At 49.8% G+C, this 23,865-nt stretch overlaps 1 protein-coding gene across 1 annotated transcript in view; it reads right to left on the bottom strand.

The window, feature by feature from the left end:
* LOC135377883 (cyclic nucleotide-gated cation channel beta-3-like) overlaps positions 1-23,865 on the bottom strand; it is a 72,154-nt gene that overhangs the window by 11,868 nt on the left and 36,421 nt on the right. The window contains exons 6-13 of the mRNA XM_064610616.1: positions 18,849-19,022; positions 15,949-16,154; positions 15,629-15,679; positions 11,416-11,502; positions 11,290-11,354; positions 11,077-11,202; positions 10,721-11,022; positions 7,533-7,630 (exon numbers count right to left, since the gene is read on the bottom strand). Coding sequence (XP_064466686.1) covers positions 7,533-7,630; positions 10,721-11,022; positions 11,077-11,202; positions 11,290-11,354; positions 11,416-11,502; positions 15,629-15,679; positions 15,949-16,154; positions 18,849-19,022 — 1,109 coding nt within the window. The remainder of the gene's footprint in view (positions 1-7,532; positions 7,631-10,720; positions 11,023-11,076; positions 11,203-11,289; positions 11,355-11,415; positions 11,503-15,628; positions 15,680-15,948; positions 16,155-18,848; positions 19,023-23,865) is intronic.

Raw genomic sequence — 23,865 nt, forward strand, 5'->3', positions numbered from 1 at the left:
ACCACTCGAAGCGCACTAGGCTCTGGTGATCGCTGAAGGCTGAAGCAGAATACGGCGCAAAGAGAGGACACCTCGAAGCGCAATGGGCTCTGGAGATCTCTGAGGGCGGAATGACAATATGGCGGAATGAGAGGGCCCCTTGAAGCGCACTAAGCTGTGGAGATTACCGAGGGCGGAACGGGAATACGGCGTAAGGGAGGACACCTCGAACCGCACTAGGCTGTGGTGAACGCCGAGGACGGAAGCAGAATACGGCGCAAAGAGAGGACTCTTCGAGGAGCATTTTGCTCTGAAGATCCCTGAGGGCGGAACGAGAATACGGCGCAAGGAGAGGACCCTCGAAGCGCAGGAGGCACTAGTGATCCCCAAGGGCGGAATGAGAATACGGCAGAATGGGAGGACCACTCGAAGCGCACTAGGCCTGGTGATCACCGAGGGCGGAATGAGAATATGATGGAATGAGAGGGCCCCTTGAAGCGCACTAAGCTTTGGAGATTCCCGAGGGTGGAACGAGAATACGGCGCAAAGGGAGGACACCTCGAAGCACAGTGGGCACTAGTGATCCTCGAGGGCGGAACGAGAATACGGCGAAAAGAGATGACACCTCGAAGGCAGTAGGCTCTAGTGACCCTCAAGGGTGGAACGAGAATACGGCGCAAAGATAGGACACCTCGAAGCGCACTAGGCTGTGGTAATCGCCGAGGACGAAAGAAGAATACGGCGTAAAGAGAGGACACCTCGAAGAGCACTTTGCTCTGGAGATCCGCGAGGGTGGAATGAGAATACGGCGGAAGAAGGGGGCCCATTGAAGTGCACTAAGCTGTGGAGATTCCCGAGGGCGGAACGAAAATACGGAGCAAAGGGAGGACACTTCGAAGCGCAGTAGGTACTAGTGATTCCCGAGGGCGGAACGGGAATACGGCGCAAAGATTGGACACCTTGAAGCCACTAGGCTGTGGTGATCGCCGAGGCGAAAACGAGCATACGGTGCAAAGAGAGGAGTCCTAGATCCGCACTAGGCTGTGGTGAACGCCGAGGACGGAAGGAGAATACAGCGTAAAGAGAGGACTCCTCAAACAGCACTTTGCTCTGGAGATCCCCGAGGCTGGAACGAGAATACGGCGCAAAGAGAGGACCCCTCGAAGCGCAGGATTCACTAGTGATCCCCGAGGGTGGAATGAGAATACGGCGGAATGGGAGGGTCCCTTGAAGTGCACTAAGCTGTGGAGATTTCCGAGGGCGGAATGAGAATACGTCGCAAAGAGAGGACCCCTCGAAGCCCAGTGGGCACTAGTGATCCTCGAGGGCAGAACGAAAATACGGCGCAGAGAGAGGACACCTCGAAGTGCAGTAGGCTCTAGTGATCCTCAAGTGTGGAACGAGAATACGGCGCAAAGATAGGACACCCCAAAGCGCACTAGGCTGTGGTGGTCGCCGAGGACGGAAGGAGAATACAGCGCAAAGAGAGGGCACCTCGAAGTGCACTAGGCTCTAGTGATCCCCGAGGCCATAACGAGAATATGGCGCAAAAAGAGGACCACTCGAAGCACACTAGGCCCTGGTGATCGCCGAAGGCTGAAGCAGAATACGGCACAAAGAGAGAACACCTCGAAGCGCACAGGGCTCTGGAGATCTCCGAGGGCAGAATGACAATATGGCGGAATGAGAAGGCCCCTTGAAGCGCACTAAGCTGTGGAGATTCCCGAGGGCGGAACGAGAATACGGTGCTAAGGGAGGACACCTCGAAGGCAGTAGGCTCTAGTGACACTCAAGGGTGGAACGAGAATATGGCGCAAAGGGAGGGCACCTCGAAGCGCACTAGGCGCTAGTGATCCCCGAGGCCATAACGAGAATATGGCGCAAAGAGAGGACCACTCGAAGCGCACTAGGCTCTGGTGATCGCCGAAGGCTGAAGCAGAATACGGCGCAAAGATAGGACACCTCGAAGCGCACTAGGCTGTGGTAATCCGCGAGGGTGGAATGAGAATACGGCGGAAGAAGGGGGCCCATTGAAGTGCACTAAGCTGTGGAGATTCCTGAAGGCGGAACGAAAATACGGAGCAAAGGGATGACACTTCGAAGCGCAGTAGGTACTAGTGATTCCCGACGGCGGAACGAGAATACAGCGCAAAGATTGGACACCTCGAAGCCACTAGGCTGTGGTGATCGCTGATGCGAGAACGAGCATACGGTGCAAAGAGAGGATTCCTATATCCGCACTAGGCTGTGGTGAACGCCGAGGACGGAAGAAGAATACAGCGTAAAGAGAGGACTCCTCAAAGAGCACTTTTCTTTGGAGATCCCCGAGGCTGGAACGAGAATACGGCGCAAAGAGAGGACCCCTCGAAGCGCAGGATTCACTAGTGATCCCCGAGGGCGGAATGAGAATACGGCGGAATGGGAGGGTCCCTTGAAGTGCACTAAGCTGTGGAGCTTTCCGAGGGCGGAACGAGAATACGGCGCAAAGAGAGGACCCCTCGAAGCGCAGGAGGCACTAGTGATCCTCGAGGGCGGAATGAGAATACGGTGGAATGGGCGGGCCCCTTGAAGTGCACTAAGCTGTGGAGATTTCCGAGGGCGGAATGAGAATACGTCACAAAGAGAGGACCCCTCGAAGCCCAGCGGGCACTAGTGATCCTCGAGGGCAGAACGAGAATACAGCGCAAAGAGAGGACACCTCGAAGCGCAGTAGGCTCTAGTGATCCTCAAGTGTGGAACGAGAATACGGCGCAAAGATAGGACACCCCGAAGCGCACTAGGCTGTGGTGGTCGCCGAGGACGGAAGGAAAATACTGCGAAAAGAGAGGGCACCTCGAAGCGCAGTAGGCACTAGTGATCCCCGAGGGCGGAACCAGAATACGGCGCAAAGATAGGACACCCCGAAGCTCACTAGGCTGTGGTGATCGCTGAGGACGGAAGGAGAATATGGTGGAAAGAGAGAGCACCTCGAAGTGCACTAGGCTCTAGTGATCCCCGACGCCTTAACGAGAATATGGCGCAAAAAGAGGACCACTCGAAGCGCACTAGGCCCTGGTGATCGCCGAAGGCTGAAGCAGAATACGGCGCAAAGAGAGGACACCTCGAAGCGCACTGGGCTCTGGAGATCTCCGAGGGCAGAATGACAATATGGCGGAATGAGAAGGCCCCTTGAAGCGCACTAAGCTGTGGAGATCCCCGAGGGCGGAACGGGAATACGGCGTAAGGGAGGACACCTCGAACCGCACTAGGCTGTGGTGAACGCCGAGGACGGAAGCAGAATACGGCGCAAAGAGAGGACTCCTCGAGGAGCATTTTGCTCTGAAGATCCCTGAGGGCGGAACGAGAATAGACGCAAGGAGAGGACCCTCGAAGCGCAGGAGGCACTAGTGATCCCCAAGGGCGGATTGAGAATACGGCAGAATGGGAGGACCACTCAAAGCGCACTAGGCTCTGGTGATCACCGAGGGCGGAATGAGAATATGATGGAATGAGAGGGCCCCTTGAAGCGCACTAAGCTTTGGAGATTCCCGAGGGTGGAACGAGAATACGGCGCAAAGGGAGAACACCTCGAAGCACAGTGGGCACTAGTGATCCTCGAGGGCGGAACGAGAATATGGCGAAAAGAGATGACACCTCGAAGGCAGTAGGCTCTAGTGATCCCCGAGGGCGGAACCAGAATACGGCGCAAAGATAGGACACCCCGAAGCGCACCAGGCTATGGTGATCGCTGAGGACGGAAGGAGAATATGGTGCAAAGAGAGAGCACCTCGAAGTGCACTAGGCTCTAGTGATCCCCGAGGCCATAACGAGAATATGGCGCAAAAAGAGGACCACTCGAAGCGCACTAGGCCCTGGTGATCGCCGAAGGCTGAAGCAGAATACGGCGCAAAGAGAGGACACCTCGAAGCACACTGGGCTCTGGAGATCTCCGAGGGCAGAATGACAATATCGCGGAATGAGCAGGCCCCTTGAAGCGCACTAAGCTGTGGAAATTCCCGAGGGCGGAACGAGAATACGGCGCTAAGGGAGGACACCTCCAACCGCACTAGGCTGTAGTGATCGCCGAGGCGAGAACGAGCATACGGTGCAAAGAGAGGATTCCTAGATCCGCACTAGGCTGTGGTGAACGCCGAGGACAGAAGGAGAATACAGCGTAAAGAGAGGACTCCTCAGAGAGCACTTTGCTCTGGAGATACCCGAGGCTGGAACGAGAATACGGCGCAAAGAGAGGACCCCTCGAAGCGCAGGATTCACTAGTGATCCCCGAGGGCGGAATGAGAATACGGCGGAATGGGAGGGTCCCTTGAAGTGCACTAAGCTGTGGAGATTTCCGAGGGCGGACCGAGAATACGGCGCAAAGAGAGGACCCCTCGAAGCGCAGTGGGCACTAGTGATCCTCGAGGGCAGAACGAGAATACGGCGCAAAGAGAGGACACCTCGAAGCGCAGTAGGCTCTAGTGATCCTCAAGTGCGGAACGAGAATACGGCGCAAAGATAGGAGACCCCGAAGCGCACTAGGCTGTGGTGGTCGCCGAGGACGGAAGGAGAATACAGCGCAAAGAGAGGGCACCTCGAAGCGCAGTAGGCACTAGTGATCCCCGGGGGCGGAACCAGAATACGGTGCAAAGATAGGACACCCCGAAGCGCACTAGGCTGTGGTGGTCGCCGAGGACGGAAGGAAAATACTGCGCAAAGAGAGGGCACCTCGAAGCACAGTAGGCACTAGTGATCCCCGAGGGCGGAACCAGAATACGGCGGAAAGATAGGACACCCCGAAGCGCACTAGGCTATGGTGATCGCTGAGGACGGAAGGAGAATATGGTGCAAAGAGAGAGCACCTCGAAGTGCACTAGGCTCTAGTGATCCCCGAGGCCATAACGAGAATATGGCGCAAAAAGAGGACCACTCGAAGCGCACTAGGCCCTGGTGATCGCCGAAGGCTGAAGCAGAATACGGCGCAAAGAGAGGACACCTCGAAGCACACTGGGCTCTGGAGATCTCCGAGGGCAGAATGACAATATCGCGGAATGAGCAGGCCCCTTGAAGCGCACTAAGCTGTGGAAATTCCCGAGGGCGGAACGAGAATACGGCGCTAAGGGAGGACACCTCGAACCGCACTAGGCTGTGGTGAACGCCGAGGACGGAAGCAGAATACGGCGCAAAGAGAGGACTCCTCGAGGAGCATTTTGCTCTGAAGATCCCTGAGGGCGGAACGAGAATACGGCGCAAGGAGAGGACCCTCGAAGCGCAGGAGGCACTAGTGATCCCCAAGGGCGGAATGAGAATACGGCAGAATGGGAGGACCACTCGAAGCGCACTAGGCTCTGGTGATCACCGAGGGCGGAATGAGAATATGATGGAATGAGAGGGCCCCTTGAAGCGCACTAAGCTTTGGAGGTTCCCGAGGGTGGAACGAGAATACGGCGCAAAGGGAGGACACCTCAAAGGCAGTAGGCTCTAGTGACCCTCAAGGGTGGAACGAGAATACGGCGCGAAGAGAGGGCCCCTCGAAGGGTAGTAGGCTCTAGTGATCCCTGAGGGTGGAACGAGAATACGGTGCAAAGACACCCCAAAGCGCACTAGGCTGTGGTGATCGCTGAGGACGGAGGGAGAATAGGGCGCAAAGAGAGGGCACATCGAAGCGCAGTACGCACTAGTGATCCCCGAGGGCAAACGAGAATACGGCACAAAGATAGGACACCTCGAAGCGCACTAGGCTCTAGTGACCCTCATGGGCGGAAGGACTGTACGTCGCAAAGAGGGGACCCTCGAAGCGCATTCCCAACTCCCTTGGGAATCACTAGAGCCTAGTGCGCTCCGAAAGGCCCTCTCATTCCACCGTATTCTACTTCCACCCTGGCGGACACTAGAGCCTAGTGTACTTCGAGGTGTCCTCTCTTTACGCCGTGTTCTCGTTTCGCCCCCGGGGATTACTAGAGCCTAGTTCGCTTCGAGGGAACCTCTGATGCCACCGTATTCTCCTTCCCTCTTCGGGGATCACTAAAGCCTAGTGCGCCCTGAGGGGCCCTCTCATTCCGCAGTATTCTCGTTTCGCCCTCAGGGATCACTAAAGCCTAAAGCCTAAAGATCACTAATGCGCACTGAGGGGCCCTCTCATTCCGCAATATTCTCGTGTCGCCCTCGGGGATCACTAGAGCCTAGTGCGCTCCCAGGGGCCCTCTTTTTGCCCAGTATTCTTCTTCCGCCCTCGGGGATAACCAGAACCTAGTGCGCTTCGAAGTGTCCTATGAGAGGGCCCCATCGAGCGCACTACGCTTTAGTGATTCCCGGGAGAGGGAGGAGAATACGGCGGAATGATAGGTCCCCTCGGAGCGCACTAGGCTATGGAGATCCCTGTGAGCGGAACGAGAATACGGTGCAAAGAGTGTACACCTCGAAGCGCAGTAGTGATCCACGAGGGCGGAACGAACGAGAATACGTCGGAATGAGAGGGCTGCTGGAAGCGAACTAGACTCTGGAGATCCCCGAGCGCAAAATAAGAATACGGCGCAAAGAGAGGATACCTCGAAGGACACTATGCCCTCGTCATCCCTGAGGGCGGAAGGAGAATACGGCAGAATGAGAGGGCCCCTTGAAGTGCACAGGCCTCTGGAGATTCCTGAGGGCGGAACAAGAATACGCGCAAAGAGAGGACACCTCGACCCCAGTGATTGGGAGAAAGAAACTCTCCTCCACTTGAGGAGCCATTGGGCTTCAAGGAAACACCGACGCTACTGCGTCGTACTCGAAGAAAGCCCGAAGGACCTCCTCCGCTCGCGGTCAAAGTCGATTTTTGAAGCACAAAACCGATCTCAATGAGCATCTCGAGTTGAGAGTCGAGTCAAGGACCGTTTAAGAATACAGCCCTAAGTATTACTGTGTCTGGAGTAGTACGTCTGCCTAGGTAAGGTATGATGCACCTTAAAAGTAATATTAAAAGATCATATCAGCCGCTCTTGGGGAGTTAGCAACAGGTTACATACTCAGGTGACTGCAACAAAAGCAAAATAATGGTGTGAAGCGCAGTCTTTACCACCCCCTCTCGCGTAAGTTGCTTCGGCACGACTGCAGAAAGTATGGCGCGCTGACACCCGACTGAACTCCTTTTTCAATATAATTTTCTCATTGTTTACTTTTCCTTCCTCATGATCACGTTAAAGCGATGGAGCTATGTATATGAGATGACGTTGGGTTGACTTTAACAGTATTTTTCTTAAACACACTTCGTTACACTTAAACACAAAAGTACTTGGTCATTGGTTAGTATTATTAATATCAGGTCATTACGCTAATGCACACTGGAACGTATCCCGAGCAAAAGGTGAACTTGCACTTATTTTCGTCTCTGTTCGATACCTCACCCCAACATGGATCCCAGAAGTGTACATAAGCAGTGCAAAATCGTGTGAGCGCACATGGAAGTGATCATATAGTTGTCTTGCGACGTAAGCCACAAATTATCATTATCTCATGAAAATGATGGTGGTGAGGCATACAGGTATTCAGACGTTCAACAATCGTTCGTTAGCTTTAAGTTCGCACTTTTTGCCTACCTGAAAAAATTGAACCTTGGCCAGGGTGTTATAGTGAACACTGATGGCAATATCCGTCTTCATTTTCCTAGGCAGTGTGTCGAGGATGGAGCTCTCGTCTGCAAACCGTATTGGGCACATTTATTGGACAGTGCCTGTCTGGCCACACAACACAACACAATGCAGGGTCTTCGATATAGTGAAGGTGTTGGGACTTTGGGCACCGAACACGAGGGATGCTGCCTTGTGAAATTTTTTCAGAGCTGTGGGATGGATACAACCTTCTGGGATTCTCTGTGCATGATCTTGGGATAATTGTGAATAGTGGATAATTGTGGACTTCTAGTGAACATGTGGATAGCGGACTTCTGAATAGCGAACATGTGAATAGTGAATAGCGAACTTGCGAGTAGAGCACCTGAGAAGTAGTTTTTGGGGGTGGGGGTGGGATGGGGTGGGGTGAGAATTTATGTTAGGAGCAGCAGAACAAGTCGGGAGACGAGTTCAATTTCACCTCGTTTTTTTTTCCTTACAAACAAACAAACAAACAACACAATAATCTCTTTCGGTCCTCAGTTTCTCTAGTTGACTCTCTATTGAGCTCCACAAATGTGCATGATGGTAGGCCTCCTATGAGATGAAGCCTCCACACGTGCGACACATCACAATCATGCCACGCAATTTCACGAGAACTTGGAGCTGGACAAGCCTCAGTATATTCTATGACGGTTAAACGAGCAGAACATCACAGTGTCAAGGAACCGTGTGTCCCGGAGTTTGTCTTCGAAAAATCGTAACTCTGAGAAGGTGCACAGGTGCATCCAGAAATCCACCTATTGGCGAATTCGGGTGGTCAAAATGCGGCAACACGACCTAGTGCTCGGAAATTGCTAGCCTGTTGCCCGCGCCAGGTCACGTGACAGTTGTCACCCGAGCATGAGTGCTCGGAAGCTAACGGTTTTAGTCGCTTGGATCACGCTAGGGCAGTGTTTCTCAACAGGGGCTCCGCGAGCCTTGTCCTGAGGTTCCACGAACAGGATACTGTTCAGCACCCACGAATGTAACTTGACCGCCTATCAAGGCTCGCTCTCGGACAGCCTTGTTATTGGACCGTGCTCGACATTTGATCGTTGGCATTGGGATTAATACCGAGATCGCAGGACCAGGTTGCCGCGACTGGCGGTGATGAAAAGCGTAGAGCTGTTGTCTTCATCGGTTGGCTCAACCGGCAACTCAATCCGACAATTTCTCCGCATCACGCTTTTGCTTTTCTCTGGTGTTTCGAAAGCCTTACACGCACTTGGAAAGTCGGAGCTATACTTGGGAGAAAGGTGAGAGCTACTCTCCTGCCTACATGGACTTTGGGTTTACAAGCAGCAGTGGCAACCATTATCTGTGGGGAAGTATTGCAAAACATTTGAATGAATCCGGCATATTTTTTCTTAAAACCAACCAATCAATCCGTCAAATCTCAAGCGACATCTTCCGACGAAACAATAAATCAATTAAATACATTATAATTAAACGATTAAATAATCGGTTATACAGAACAAAAATTGGCTACCTTATACAATATCTAGTTCGCGTCTCCCACTTCTGCTCAGTTGCAACAATGTAGTAGGTTCCTTGAGGTCGTGCTGGCACGATCACGGGTTCCTTCGAATAACATAAGTTGAGAACCACTGCAGGGGCATCGCTGGCGCTCGTGCTCCAGTTCCGTCGTCGTTACACTCTACTACGTGACCGTGACTGTACACGAAAAAAAAAAGTGCTAGCGGGCAGGTTCCTGATAGCGCTAGGAAATCGCCACGCGAACACGCGAGATTGCTACATTTTGTCCAAGCGAATACAAGTGCTCAGAATCTGACAAAGAAATCTACTACAAAATGGCCACGCGCCATATGAAACAGATACCAGGTATCGGCCGACAATCTGCTTGCTAATTTTTTTCGTCCGAAAGGGGTGGGGGATACTAAAAAAAAAAAGTACGAAAACGAATTTTCAAAATCAGCGCTGCTTCCGGAGCTGCGGAGGTTTTAGCGGCGTGATCAGCGTGACGTCACTGCTAATTGGAGGAGTGAGAGGGCCTGGCTCAGTAGAAAGGCGCGTCCAGGTGCCCACACCGCCGCGGCATCTCTTTTCTAAAGGCCGTGCTCTGATTGGTGGTGTAGGGAATGACATTTTCGCATTTTCGCCTTTTCCCAGAGAGGACCTTCCGGCATACTCTCAACATCCGGCGTCTGCTCTTGTCATGTATTCCGTCAAATAGCAGTCGAACTGCGCCACTATTTCGCGTGGGATTTTCGATACCGTGGTCAACGAGGAATAAAATGACACCATAGTTTCTAAATCGACTGGAACGGATGCGACCGTCCCTTTAAAGGGATAGTTCGCTCTCCAAACATAAAGTCCTAAATTTTTGTTGCCGCGGGTAGTGCATTCCTTGATTTACAGAATACCTGCTTCACTTTTCGCCGACTTGACCGGAATGATTTATTTATGGCATTATAAATGGTTGAAATCCACACGGCTGCGAATACACCTCTCCCTGTTTGTAAACAAATGACGTCATAGTGTTCGACAGCGCCACCAATTTGGTAGAGTTGAACTACGCTCGAAGCTAGAGGCAAATAAGGTCGCGCTCGAAAGCCACGGTCTTGAGGGGATTACGATGGTCCCTGAAAGGGACGTGACCTTCGGTCCTACTTTTCTTTCAATAGGAGGCAGCGAACAAGTGCCCATTCGTGGAACCCAGCCCTCCCCTTCCGATTTGTTTCGGTTTCAGTCTGTCTACCAACGTCACGATGACGTTTCTCGGGTAGAGTTCTATTCCCACGCAGAGAGACATGCGCAACGCCAGTCTGACGATATTGTGACGTCGCGAGGGTGTTCCCGTGGCACCAGGCAGAGAATACGTGAGAGAGGAAGGCTGGCAGGCGAGACTGTCAAGCTGATGAGGAGATTCTCCTTCTTGCTCCTTCCCGTGAGTGGCGGCTCTCACGAAAAAATACGTCCATGTTGAGCGAAACAGATCGCATGAGAGTTGTTTGTGGTCAGATGCTCCTGTCAAATGTCTTGCTTAGTCATACAATGTGAATAAAAGGATTCATTCATTCAATTACGCGAGGGAGCCAATTTTCTCTTTAGTTTAGTTTCCCTGTGTTGATATCATAAATGAGTCTACAATGCAGAACAGATGGTAAGCATACCCAACGTTTTCTTCTGTTCCCATGTGTGGTTCAACCACAGCCTCACTCTTCTCTGAAGGTCTTCAGGAAGGTTGAGGCGCCTCAGTTGCTGCACGCAGGCGTCGACCGTGTGCCTGAACTGGGTGCGACCTTGAGTGGCCGTAGCGAAAATGTCACGAATCTGTCCGATGAGAAAGGCGAACAGGAACACTCCCAATAGCCAGCTTAATGTCATATACAAATATTCTCCTTCGTTGCTCGGTTTGGCGTTCTTGCCAATGGATGTAGCCGTCTTAAATGCAAAGTAGAAACAACGCACGTACCTGGAAACGAAAGACTTACAATTCGGTCCTTAACGCTGACAATGGTAAACTCACGCGGTCTTATTTCCTCCTTGGAAGACAAAAGGGTTGGAGCCAATGCCTTCGTACTTGGAGATGGCATAGTAAGCGCACGCATTCAGATGTATGAGATAGATCATGTACAGAAGCGTGCGAAGAACTCTGAATGTGAAAAATTTAGAGATATTGTACCGGTGGCTTGGAACATGAAACGGGACATTGTAGGTGAACATTTGTCGAATACGGTACCGGATAATGTAGGGAGACTTGGCTAGAGCGTCGATGCGGTTAAAAAACTCCCAAAACGTCTGAACCTGTAACATAGTTGCGAACAGATGCGACCTACAGGATACGTTTCTAAAGCCGACCACTCACTTTGAGCATCCGAGGCAGCCGTAGAAGTGGATTCACGCCATATACGAAATATAAAAGGTCAAGGGGCGTGAGGGATGCGACGTCCACCTAATGTAAAAGTGTCATACTATAATGTGCCTATACCACATAGTAGTAGTATAGCATGGACACCTCTTGACTAACGACGTACTTCAAATAACGACATGTCGATTTGGCACCACAGCCGTTGCACCCGCCGACGGGCACCGTTTTTTCGTCCGCGTTATTTTTGTTCCATCGGCAATCCTCAAGTTAAGGACATGTACATTGGTTGTCAATCGCAAATTATTTTAGTGTCTAAAACCAAACTGAATTCAATTCCCCACAATGCACGCAGCTTTGGTCATGTACGTAGATGTGCCACGTTCGATGGTAGATACTTCAGATGATTAACAACAAATCGAGGTTTTACATTGTGATACAACAATGAGTGAAGATGAGCACTGTGTGATGACAAACTTGAGACACAGTTAACTCAAGGATCCAGAAGTTTTAATTTTTATTTTATTTCACAGCATTCCCTCCGGGAATGATCGGTACTCGATCAAGGCCTGTAAGAGCCAGATGGGCTCGACAGATGGGCACACACCCGTAGGCCACCCAACCTTCAGGCTTCGACACACTCTATGGATCCAGCACGGTACCGGAAGGTCATCATGAAATTTCTATGGGTCGACCTTCTCACTTCCTTTTCCCATGAAATGTTCATTACTGAATAACACACATGTAAACTGTAGGTACTTTGAGGAAATACTTAGCCTGCAATGGAAGTGAGAAGGCCGACGGATAGCCGATCCATGCGCTTTAGAATGGAAGAAATTGCTATACTGCTTCAAGTACAAAATCTGTTTAACCATAGTTTACACACTACAAACACCGGGTGTTTCCAAAAACTGCGGCACAATTTTGCGATGCCCGAGATGAGGATCGCGCACCCTAAGTGTGGGCTGACTCTCGCTCTGCACTCTTAAAAATGATGGTGGTGGTGGTGATAGGGCTTGCCGTTGTCGGCCTCACGAATGTGGGCAACGTCACGACTCACGCCCTGGGGGAATGTGCGTCCTGGGCCGACTTCTAAGGGAACTGTGCCGACATATGTCTGAAAACGTCTGAGGAAAACCCAGGTAAAACCCCAGACAGCACAGCCGGCACCGGGATTCGAACCCGGGTGCCTCCCAGTCTCGACGTACTCTTAAAAATGAACTTCACCGCATAGCCTAGCCAACTATCATCTCGAATGATATCATCGTCTGCTCTGATTTGTTGAAAAAGGGAGGCGTACGCCTTTTTTGTGACAATTATGAACAGCATAAGTGTCACAAAAAGGCGCGCGCCTCCCATTTTCAATAAATCAGGGCTGATAACGATATCATTCGAGGTTATGGTTGGCTAGGAGCGTGCTATGCGGTGAAGTTCATTTCTAAGAGTGTGGTGGACCAGTGCGGTGGATACGACGAAAAATCGAATGTCAAAGGGAAATTTAACCATTCTGGCACAGTAGGGGCTAAGATTTTCTGGAGAAAGCACGGATCAAGTAGAACGCTACAGAGCACCTTGTGACCTGAGATTCTCAGTAGACAAAGGGCACTGTGTTATGACGGTTCATGCCGATGGTTTACCGGTGATGCCCCAGAAGTTCTCAAGTCGTGACCAAGGCAAGCAAGTTTCCACCAGTGATGTAGTCGAAGACCTGGAAACATATTTCCCGGTTGAAGCTCCTGCGAAGAACTCTCCGCTCTTTTGGAAAAGTCGTGCCCGTTCCTGCTCGTCTGCACTCTGACCTTCGAACGCTCGCACTCGTTTCGGTGGCATTATAAAGGCTGAACACTACATACTACCGCGTGTGGAGAGACCCCTGTCACACGGGCAGTCGTTGAAGCCAATGGCCACCAAGCGTGTAACGTCGACTTCTCAAATGCATTGAATCCAATTCTGGCTGACAAGGTTGATTTGTTACACGCTTGGTGGCGCTACACGCATGTTCAATGGCCATTGGTTTCAATGATCGCTGAAGACTGCCTGTGTTGTATGTTTTTCCGTGTGAACATTTGACGCCACACCCCTCTCTCCGACGCCGCTGCGTAAACACTTGCTGGCGGCTCTTCTGCTCCTCTTTTCTAGCCTATCCGTGCCCTTTCCACGTCCCTTTCTCCCACACCACACTCTTTCACGCGCACTCTCTCTACGATGGGCGGACCTACAGGGCTGCCGACGGTGGTTGACCCCATAAAGCTATAAGGCCTTTGAAATTCAGATTGCCACTCTGAATTAGGTTTCCATGGCCGTTACACTGTATAGTTATTTCGGGGGCATTTGATTCGTTCCTGTTGGCTTCTTCTGTAAATTTCCTGGGTTCTTCTCTGCATATAGATAAGATTTCAACGGTATTTTCTTACATTGTAGGATTATGGGTATTTGATGGTATCGTTGAGCTTTAGTTAAATCTGTAATGGATTCTTTTGGATTATCTTAAATATTGATTAGCTTACAATTGATTCTTATTTATTTACATCACGACCTCACGACCTACATAGATAGTAGTAGGTCGTGGTTTGCATGGATTCTGTTGCATACTTTTGTATTGTGTTGGTTTTAATGGTTCTTTCGAATATCATTTGATGTGAATTGGCTTTTATTGGTTTACTCTGAATTTTTTGTTGCATTTTGTTTTCATTTCAATTTTCGTGGATATGACGGACTCTTTGCATTTTCTTGCATAGAAAAAAAATCGTTCGTTTTGCGGAAGTTTGTTTTGTAGTTTGTGTTCACTCTTAGAAATGAACTTCACCGCATAGCACACTCCTAGCCAACCATCGTGAAGAAAGATATCGTTATCTGTCCTGATTTGTTGAAAACGGGAGGCGTACGCCTTTTTTGTGACAATTATGAACAGCATAAGTGTCACAAAAAAGGCGTATGCCTATACCGTTTTCAACAAATCAGGGCAGATAACGATATCTTTCTTGACGATGGTTGGCTAGGAGCGTGCTATGCGGTAAAGTTCATTTTTAAGAGTGTTGGCTGTACGCCTTTATCATTGGGTAAATTAAACTCAGGTCATCTATTCTCAGACTCCCTATTGTTTACATCACAATAGCGATAATTCAAGACGTGATACAGGAAGGTGTAGCAATTTCCTCCATACCAAAGTGCCAGCCGTTGACCTTCCCACCTCCCTCTGTGTCATCCTTACCCCAAAGGACACATACGCATGTATGTAAACATTTTACCAGTTCTCAATGGCAGTTGTATCTCAAGTTTGTCCTCAAACTGAATGATATGTCTACCTTGCCACGCTCATAACAGCTCGCTCGCTATATTTTTCTCGCGACAAATTTCATTAGTGAGAGAAATGCGTCTACATAATCGCCAATATCCCATTATGCCAAACCTTCAGGCGCAAAAGATTGTACTCATACCAGTACATTACAATTTGCACGAAGTTTATTCCACCACAACACTGCTCCACAACTACCCCACAACGCTCTTGCAATTTATGAAAGCACAAAATCTGCCAGACTGCCACATTTAATTATGGAATAATTCGTAAGATACATCTACTTCTGGACGGCACCTCAAATATATTTTTCTGAATGGTTGTTGTTCCCCAGCGCCATGCTGAGCAAAAGCACACGGAATATTGCGGACGAAAATGAAGCTTAAAATTGTTTGCTTGCTATGGCACTGCTCGAAGCATGTACGCATACTTAAACCGAAGGAAAGAGAGATGAGTTATTGTATTGCACTTTTATGTTCATCGCAAACTTATTGTCCCTGCTTTCACACACACACAAAAAAGAAAAAGTTACTGAAATGAGTGTTACGTCTTCTGATAAGCTTTGAGAAAGTTACATGTCCTATGTAGAGAAAAAAGAAGCCTAAGCTGCACGTAGTGTATACGTGTCTCTGGTTTTCTTCCATTCATCGTGTATACCAGCTAGTCTGCGCTCTTTCCCTTCTGTGTATACATGCTTTGCGTTATGAAAAATTCAGTTTAAATTTTGACAATAAAATATAACTTGTGATCGACAACCAATGTGTCTGTCATCGTTACGAAAATTACCGAGGGAAAGAATGGCGAGAGGCGTGCCAATCGCTATGCCATTACTTTAGTAGTCGTCTACATGATGCAAAGGCTACACTTCCAGCTGTAGCAAACAGCTGTTCCAGAAAAGTACTATTCGTTTTCACCTACCTTGAAGATGAGCTTACGAATATAATTCTTTCTCGTTAGCTTTGGGTCTTCCTGAAAAGGAATGCATCGTATGCATTATACTCGCTGCACATAAAACTACCATGGACACATCATTGCTCTAGTTCTTTCATTCGGGTTTCATCATACCGCATCACACATCTGATGGAAGTTCCACAACGAGTGCCTACAAAGATGTCATCTAGTCACAGCACTTAAGGTGCTACGAGTACCCCTCTACAAAAAAGGTAACAATAAGGAAAATAAGAGAAGAAAGAATGTTTACCATCACAGAGAACAAATGACACCCCAGAGCAACTCACCACCCACATTCCTCCAGAGTGGAATTTGATTCTAGTTTTGAAGACGAGTACATCGAGTAAATAGACTGCATCGGAGACGTAATCGACTACCAGGTACCCTACGGTGTTGTGATGAGGCTCGTAGAAAACAGCACGAAGGAATATCGCCCAGCAGTTGTATAGGTAACACAACGTCACCATGAAGAGCCAAGAGATGTATAATTTGCCTGGGAATAAATGAACGCTATATACAGGACCACACCGAGACGCTTAGAATGATATCGTCCTTTGTATACTCATTTCTCGAGGACATCCCTGTGACGCTTTGCGTACCTGTATATCAAAATTGTCACACAGACGCTCCTCGTTAAAAGAGAACAATATCATTCTAGGGTTAGTTATGACCGTGTTATGGCATTCTCTTCCAACAGGGGTGGCCAGTAATATTATAATACACAAAAATGAAAATACTATAGAAAATGTAATACTTACTGAGAGGTCCTAAGTCCTACCCACCGAGTGTCACCGGTGCACCTTTACCGCTAATTTTCCCCAAGTCCGTGTCCCACAAACAGTTTGTCGAAACAAGGCATCTACTATTCCCCTAAAATAATACGTGATTGGAGAATACCTGTACGAAGTAGTACATAAATTGTGCATGTTTCTGCTTTTTCTTTGTTGAACCGCAGCTTGAATATTACCCGCTTAACACACAGAAATGCAAGTATTACGTATTATACAAGGGTCGTTCAAGGTTGACCGAGAAGTTTGTTTCTTTAAATACAATGGAAAATTCGGGAAGCACCAAACTGCGTCAGTTTTTCAAAGTCACCGTGTGCATCTAGACATCGCTGCCATCGCTGTGGCAACTCTTTGATGCATTTGGGGTAGAAAGAAGGGGACTTCTGTCGTAGTCACTGCAGAACATATTTCTGGAGGGCTTCATCTGTGTATAATGTCTTTCCTTCAAGGTGCTCTTTAAGGGGCACAACCAAACAAATGATAATTGCTCGGGGCTAAATCTGGGCTGTAAGGGGCATGGGGCAAAACCTCTAAGAGCATTTCGGCCAGGGTTGCTACCGTCAAATTCGTCGTGTGAGGAACGGGTGTTGCCATGAATAAGAATGACCCTTCCGGACAACATCCAATGCCCCCCCCCCCTTTTTTTGTTTTGCGAATTTTCGCGAATTTCGCACGGTATCAACGTGGAGTAGTACTGGGTATTAATGGTGACCCCTTGCTTCAAAAGCCACCGTGGATGACACCCCCAATGTCCCAGAAGACAGTTCCTATGGACTTCCCAGCAGATACGACTGCATCTTGCTTTTCTTTGGCGACGGGGAAGCCTTATGTCGCCATTTCATGCTGCTTATTTTTGTCTCTGGAGTGAAATGATGCATCCAGGTTTCATCACATGTGATGACTGATTGCAAAAATTCGTCCCCCATCGGATTGAAACCGGTTGCTACTCAGAGACTGCCATGCGCGCTCCCTTCTGGTCACAAGTGAGGTGTCGGGGATCCCATCTTGCACAGACCTTGGGAAGAGTACGCGCTCGTGAATGATTGTCTCCACACTGCCGACACTAATATTACGCTGAGCTGCAATGTCCCGAACTGTTACTCGCCGGTTCTCGAGGATGGCTTGCTCAACGCCTGCGATGTTCACTGGCGTGACTGCGGTCGGACTAACGTGTCCATGTGGTTCAATCGTCACCATATCCCGTGCTTCGCTAAACTGTCTACATCGTATACTCTACTCCTCGTATATACACATCGTATGCTGAGGCTGAAAGTGGTAGTGAACAGTTATTGAAGGTGATGTCCTCATGTGCCCGACGTGCTAAGGCGTCTGCGCGGGTGTTTCCGTGCACGCCGGTGTGACTGGGTGCCCACTGGAAACACAGGCTATGACCCGAGGATGTGACATGGCAAGTGTGGCCGCCAATGGGGTGGCCACCCGGATGTACTGCTAACGACGGTGGTCTCCGAACGTTATGGCGTCCAGTGGGCCTCTTTCAACATACCGAAGGAGAATCCCACGGGTATAAACGGCGCCATCTCCCCTGGTGCCCTAACAATCAATTACGTTGCTGTGACGTCAATTTTGCCTCGCAGCTGTCAAGAGATCCGCAGACAAGATGCTACTTGGATGCTTTATGCACACGCAGGTTGCATTGTGCCTGCGCACGACGAAAAAGACACCTTATTGCATGCTTTCGATCCAAGTGTTTAAACAATTCTTCTTCTTTTTCAACTTCGATTACTGATTGGAATTCGTTACCACAAGAAGCTGTTCAATATGAACTAGAGATGGGAGTGGGACGAATCCAGGATTTCTCGAATCCAAATCCAAATCCTTGACACCATTTGTTCCCCATACTGTGCCCGTAATCTTTGCAACATCTCAGCTGGTTTGACGTTCTCCTTCACAAGGAACATGATCATGCACCACTGTTTCACAGCTACAGTATAATAGCTACAAACACACTGCTCGCCGTCATGATAGCTGCAGCTTCTGCACGTGCTGTTGATCCGAGAAGGATTGCACTTCGTCATACGAAAGTTTTATTCAACTACATTTACTCTCTGATTTTTTTTCCAGCAAAAGTCTCTGTCAACTTTGAACGATCCTTGTAACATCACAATATCAGAATATTACTTATTGGTACTATAATACTGATTTCTGGCAAGTATTATATACTTTATAATACAAAATACGAGTATTACTGCCCACCCCTGGTTTCTAAAAGTGTTTTCAAACGCATAAACTTTCCTTATCAGCGTATTACGCCGTTTGCATTCATCTTCTTCATAGAGAGTTACGTACCCAAGCCTGGCAACAGAGGAGACGATTTGTGTCGAGTAATTCACAGCCTTTCAGACAGAGGTGGCCACAACCATGCAGGATTCTCAACTTACTCTGCGGATCTAACGTCTTCGGGAAGTGCAAAGATTTCTTGATCCTGCAGCAGAAAAAGTTGAGGTACGCAGTCTGTGCTTCTTCGCTGCCACCGAGGGGACCATCCTCAATTAGGCTGAAGGAGTCGAGGCGAAGGCGACTCTCGTACTCGTCTCGTTTCTCTGGCGGAGGAGCTGGATTTGGTGAAGGAAACATAATAATATGGTCCTCGTGTGAAATGTTCAACTGTAATTAATAACGCTTTCTCAGGGAGCAACTTTCATGGTGAATACCAGTCGGCGCAAGGTTGAAGATGCGACTAGTTTCTGAAATTAAAGAGACAAACGGGAAGTTCTAAAGTACTCTAGAATTTCCTGTTTACGTCTCTCATTTCAGAAACCAGTTCGCTACCTCTCAGAGACTGCTATTCACAATTCAACCAATAACGAGGTCATTCTACGGCGAATGGTACAATCAAGCAGGCTCAACTATATCCGATACTAATCCGTGCGCGCATAGAGCCAATGCAGGGGCCACGGGAACATTGGATCAATATTGGCAGTTTCATTGGATGAAACAACATAGTTTTTGTATTACATATAATTAAAAAGTTAGCGAATTAATTGCGCCTAATTAATTAATCAGCCACAATGTCAAAATACACACTCTAAAAACAGAGCTTGACCGCATAGACACTCCTAGCCAACCATCATCCCGAATGACAATGTTCTCTCCCTTGATTTGATGAAAACGGGGGGGGGGGGGCTACGCCATTTCTGTGGCAATTATGAATTGCATAATGCCACAGAAATGGCGTACATCCCCCCCCCCCCCCCCCCCGTTTTCATCAAATCAAGGGAGAGAACATTGTCATTCGGGATGATGGTTGGCTAGGAGCGTGCTATGTGGCGAAGTTCTTTTTTTTAAGAGTGCAGGCGATCGAAACACGCGACTCCTCACAACTTTCAGCAGTTTTCATTCGCTTATGACGTACCGTTTTTTTAGACCCCCCGGTGCACGTTAGCTTGGAAACCCTGTATGAATCCTGCAAGCGACTTTCGGAGTCCACGTCAATCGCAGACGTTTGGTTGGTATTCCTGTTTCAAACGTGAACTCGCCCAGGCATACCGTCCACCGAGGGGACTGTGTACGAGCAATGATTCGCAATGACCGACGTCTGACCATATAGGTCGCGCGGGACTTTTCTACAAATTAGTTGAACATCATATCATGGTATATGTCTTACTCAAAGCCTATCGCAGGGGCCGGGAACCTGCTGCGTTGCAGTCGCGGCCCCGTGCGACAAAAATCCCGGTGCTTAGCTGACTGGCAGAAAGCACAGCACTGCAGGCGAATAAGACCCCTACCCGAGAAACGCAATCATGACGTTGGTAGACAGACTGAAATCGAAACAAATCGGAAGGGAAGGGCTGGGTTCCACGAATGGGCACTTGTTCGCTGCCTCCTATTGAAAGAAAAGTAGGACCGAAGCCCGAAGGTCGCGTCCCTTTCAGGGACCACCGTAATCCCCTCAGGACCGTGGATTTCGGGCGCGACCTTGTTCGCCCCCTAGCTTCGAGCGTAGTTCAACTCTACCAAATTGGTGGCGCTGTCGAACGCTATGACGTCATTTGTTTAGAAACAGGGAGAGGTCTATTCCTCAGTCAAAAGCGCGCTCTCTGTGTTGCCTTTGCCACTCTTAATAAAATTAACAAAATGTGTTTGTCGTATTCTTTTACCATAACTTTGTGAATGCAACAAGCCATCGAAAACGCAAGTTTTCAGTACAGTTACACTTATTAAACAGTAACATTACAAAACAACGATCAGCTTGTTCGACCGATTAATAATATCGGCAGGCTAATTTAGACTTATTTTAGAATGGGTTCAGATATCTTCTGCGGCCCTTGGAAAAAATCGACGAAAGGGGGGGGGGGGCTGAAATGTGGCCCTTGGGATTGTAAAGGTTCCTGACCCCTGGCCTATCGCATCATATTGCCACGAATCATCATCGCGAAACTTCCAGGGCAGGCACGAAACGATACATCTCATCCCGGCGCATGCTGAAGAAGAAGCAAGAAGCTTCCAGACACATCGCCTGCTCTTTGGCAAACGCACGTGCTGTTTCTAGACTTTTCGGCGCGACGCTTAAATGCTTGTGCGCTCCAAGCTGGAGCATTGATTCTTTGGACTCAGTTGTGTTCAGAGAGCTATCACTCTTGTGTTTTGCTACCAAGTAGTCTAATAAACCGTTCGCTGTCTATTCGACGACTCGCCGACCCATTTCGCTTCGTGACATTTCTGGTGGAGGTGCGGGGCATTCCTTGTCCAACGGCCTGGAAGACCAACTGCGACAAAGCAGAAGACAGCTTGGTCTGCCTGCAGAATTCGGTCCATTAGAACCCCCTAAACGCAAGAAGAAGATGACTGCGGAGACCAGTACCCAAGTGGCGCAACCTGTTGCCACGCCCATAGCCCCTGCACGGTCGCCGAAGACATTCAGCGGGGAGTATTACGACGACGTGGACGATTGGGTCGACCACTATGAGCGGATCGCCAAGTTCAACAACTGGAGTGACGACCAGAAGCTCGTCAAAGTCTATTTCTCCCTGGAAGGCACCGCGAAGACATGGTTCGAGAACCGGGAGACCTCGCTCACGTCCTGGGACGTCTTCAAAAGCAAACTCCGCGAGGCGTTCGCTTTTCAACAACGAGCTGAACGCGCTGAACATCTGCTCCAGAGACGGATCCAGCTGCCAAACGAAAGCGTTACAGGCTTCGTCGAAGATGTGTTGCGGCTCTTCCGGCGAGCTGACCCCAAAGCATCCGAGGAGAAGAAGGTTCAGCGATTCATGAGGGGCGTAAAAGAAGAAATTTTTCGCGCCCTGTCCCGGAATCCATCCGCCACGACCGACGCTTTTCTGGACGAAGCCGTCCGCATTGAGAGGACCCTGCTCTCTCGCGCTACCGTCAACGAACGACACCAGGGCTATGAGGCTTTCTCCACGACCGCTGGCCTCGACGTCGGATCGCTCAGACAGCTGATTCGAGAGGTGGTACGCGAAGAAGTACGAGCTCTCCTCTGTCCTGAGAAGGCTCAAGACCCTTTGTCTTCGATCGGTGCGATCATCAAGGACGAGGTTCAGCAGGCAATCCAGACATCGTCAACCGCCAACCCCGACGCCGAAGTACCGAGACCAACCTACGCCGCCGCTGTGAGACAGGTGCCACCTACTCGTCCGTCGTACTACGGAAACCGTTGGACGCCTCCTCGGCCTGTCCAGCCTACTCCGAGCGTCCCGCCACACTCTCAGCCGTTTCGCAAAACGGACGTTTGGCGGACTCCCGACTTCAGACCGCTCTGCTACCACTGCGGAGAGGCCAACCACGTCTATCGCCGATGTCCCTACCGACGACTTGGCCGTCCCGGTTTTTCACCCGACGCCCCCCGCCCCCAGCGCGGTAGTCGCCCCGCCGCATTTGAAGACTATCTACGGCAGCAGAATGCTTCTGCTGGCTCGCGACGTGACCTGTCCCCGAGCGTCCCCCACCGCAGCAGGTCGCCAGGAAGAGCACGTTCACCGTCACCGGCAAGACGACCTGTGTGGCGCAGCCCTAACCGGGAAAACTGAAGACTGCAGCTCCGGGAGGTGAAGCTGCGGACCGACGACAAGTTACAATTCCTCCAACTCGACGAACAGCAACGCAGCACCAACACGACGGTCGAAAAATTACCAATAACCTGAAAATACTCATCGACGGCCATGAGATGATTGCGTTAATCGATACCGGAGCCGACGACTCTGTTATAAGTGGTAGGTTGGCTAAGAAGCTTCGCAAGGTGCAAACGAAGTGGGATGAGCCTAACATCGGCACTGCTTGTGGACACGTCGTAACACCGACTGGCCGATGCACGGCAGTCATACAAGTGCGTGACATCCAGTACGTCGTCAGCTTTGCCGTCTTGCCGAACTACCCACGGGATGTAGTCGAAAACGAAGCAATCATCGACTTCACAAATGGAGTTATCTCTTTTAAAACGCCGGAAACAGCAGAAGACAAGTGGTGGGCACGAATAACCCCGGAGAAACGCACAAACACGGACGTAACCGCCGTCACGACTCAGCACGTCAACCTGCCTCCCTTGTCGTCAGTCCTTGTGACCGCTACGTGCGAGAGAGCACCGACTGGCTGTTTGTTGGCTGAAGGCAACACGCAACTTCTCCTCGAACGAGGAATTGGGATAGCAAGAGGAATTGTGCCCGTAAGAAACGGAATATTCGAACTCCTCGTCACAAATTTTCGCCCGGAGCCACAACACCTGGCGAACGGCACGAAGATAGCCGTCATCGTAGACCAATACTACACCACGGATGTTTGCCTGATGGATACTGCTCGCATCGCGGTCACCACGGAACACGAGGCTGAACATTTCGACGTAAACCCTCAACTCAATACAACTCCAAAGCAAACCCTTCTCCAGATGCTCAACGATTTCAGTGACTGCTTCGCTGCATCGTCGAAAGTAAGACAAACGCCCATTGCGAAGCACCGCATCATCGTCGACGGAAAGGCCCGTCCAATTCACCGCATGCCGTACCGGGTCTCCTGCAAAGAGCGAGAAACGATCCGAACGCAAGTAGAAGAGATGCTAAGAGATGACATTATCCAGCCGTCGACCAGTCCGTGGGCATCGCCGGTGGTACTAGTGAAGAAGAAGGATGGAACACTCAGGTTCTGCGTCGACTACCGGAAACTCAATGAGATAACGAAGAAGGACGTCTACCCGTTACCGCGGATCGACGACACGCTCGATCGCCTTCAAAACGCAAAATTTTTCTCTTCCATGGACCTCAAGACGGGGTACTGGCAAATTGAAGTCGACGAACGGGACCGTGAGAAGACTGCCTTCGTCACTCCGGATGGACTTTACGAATTCAAGGTTATGCCTTTCGGCCTTTGCACAGGACCAGCGACGTTCCAGCGTGTTATGGATACAGTTCTCGCCAGGTTGAAGTGGCAAACCTGCCTCGTGTA

This window comes from Ornithodoros turicata, chromosome 1, assembly GCF_037126465.1.
Source record: "Ornithodoros turicata isolate Travis chromosome 1, ASM3712646v1, whole genome shotgun sequence".
In the NCBI taxonomy this organism is placed as follows: domain Eukaryota; kingdom Metazoa; phylum Arthropoda; class Arachnida; order Ixodida; family Argasidae; genus Ornithodoros; species Ornithodoros turicata.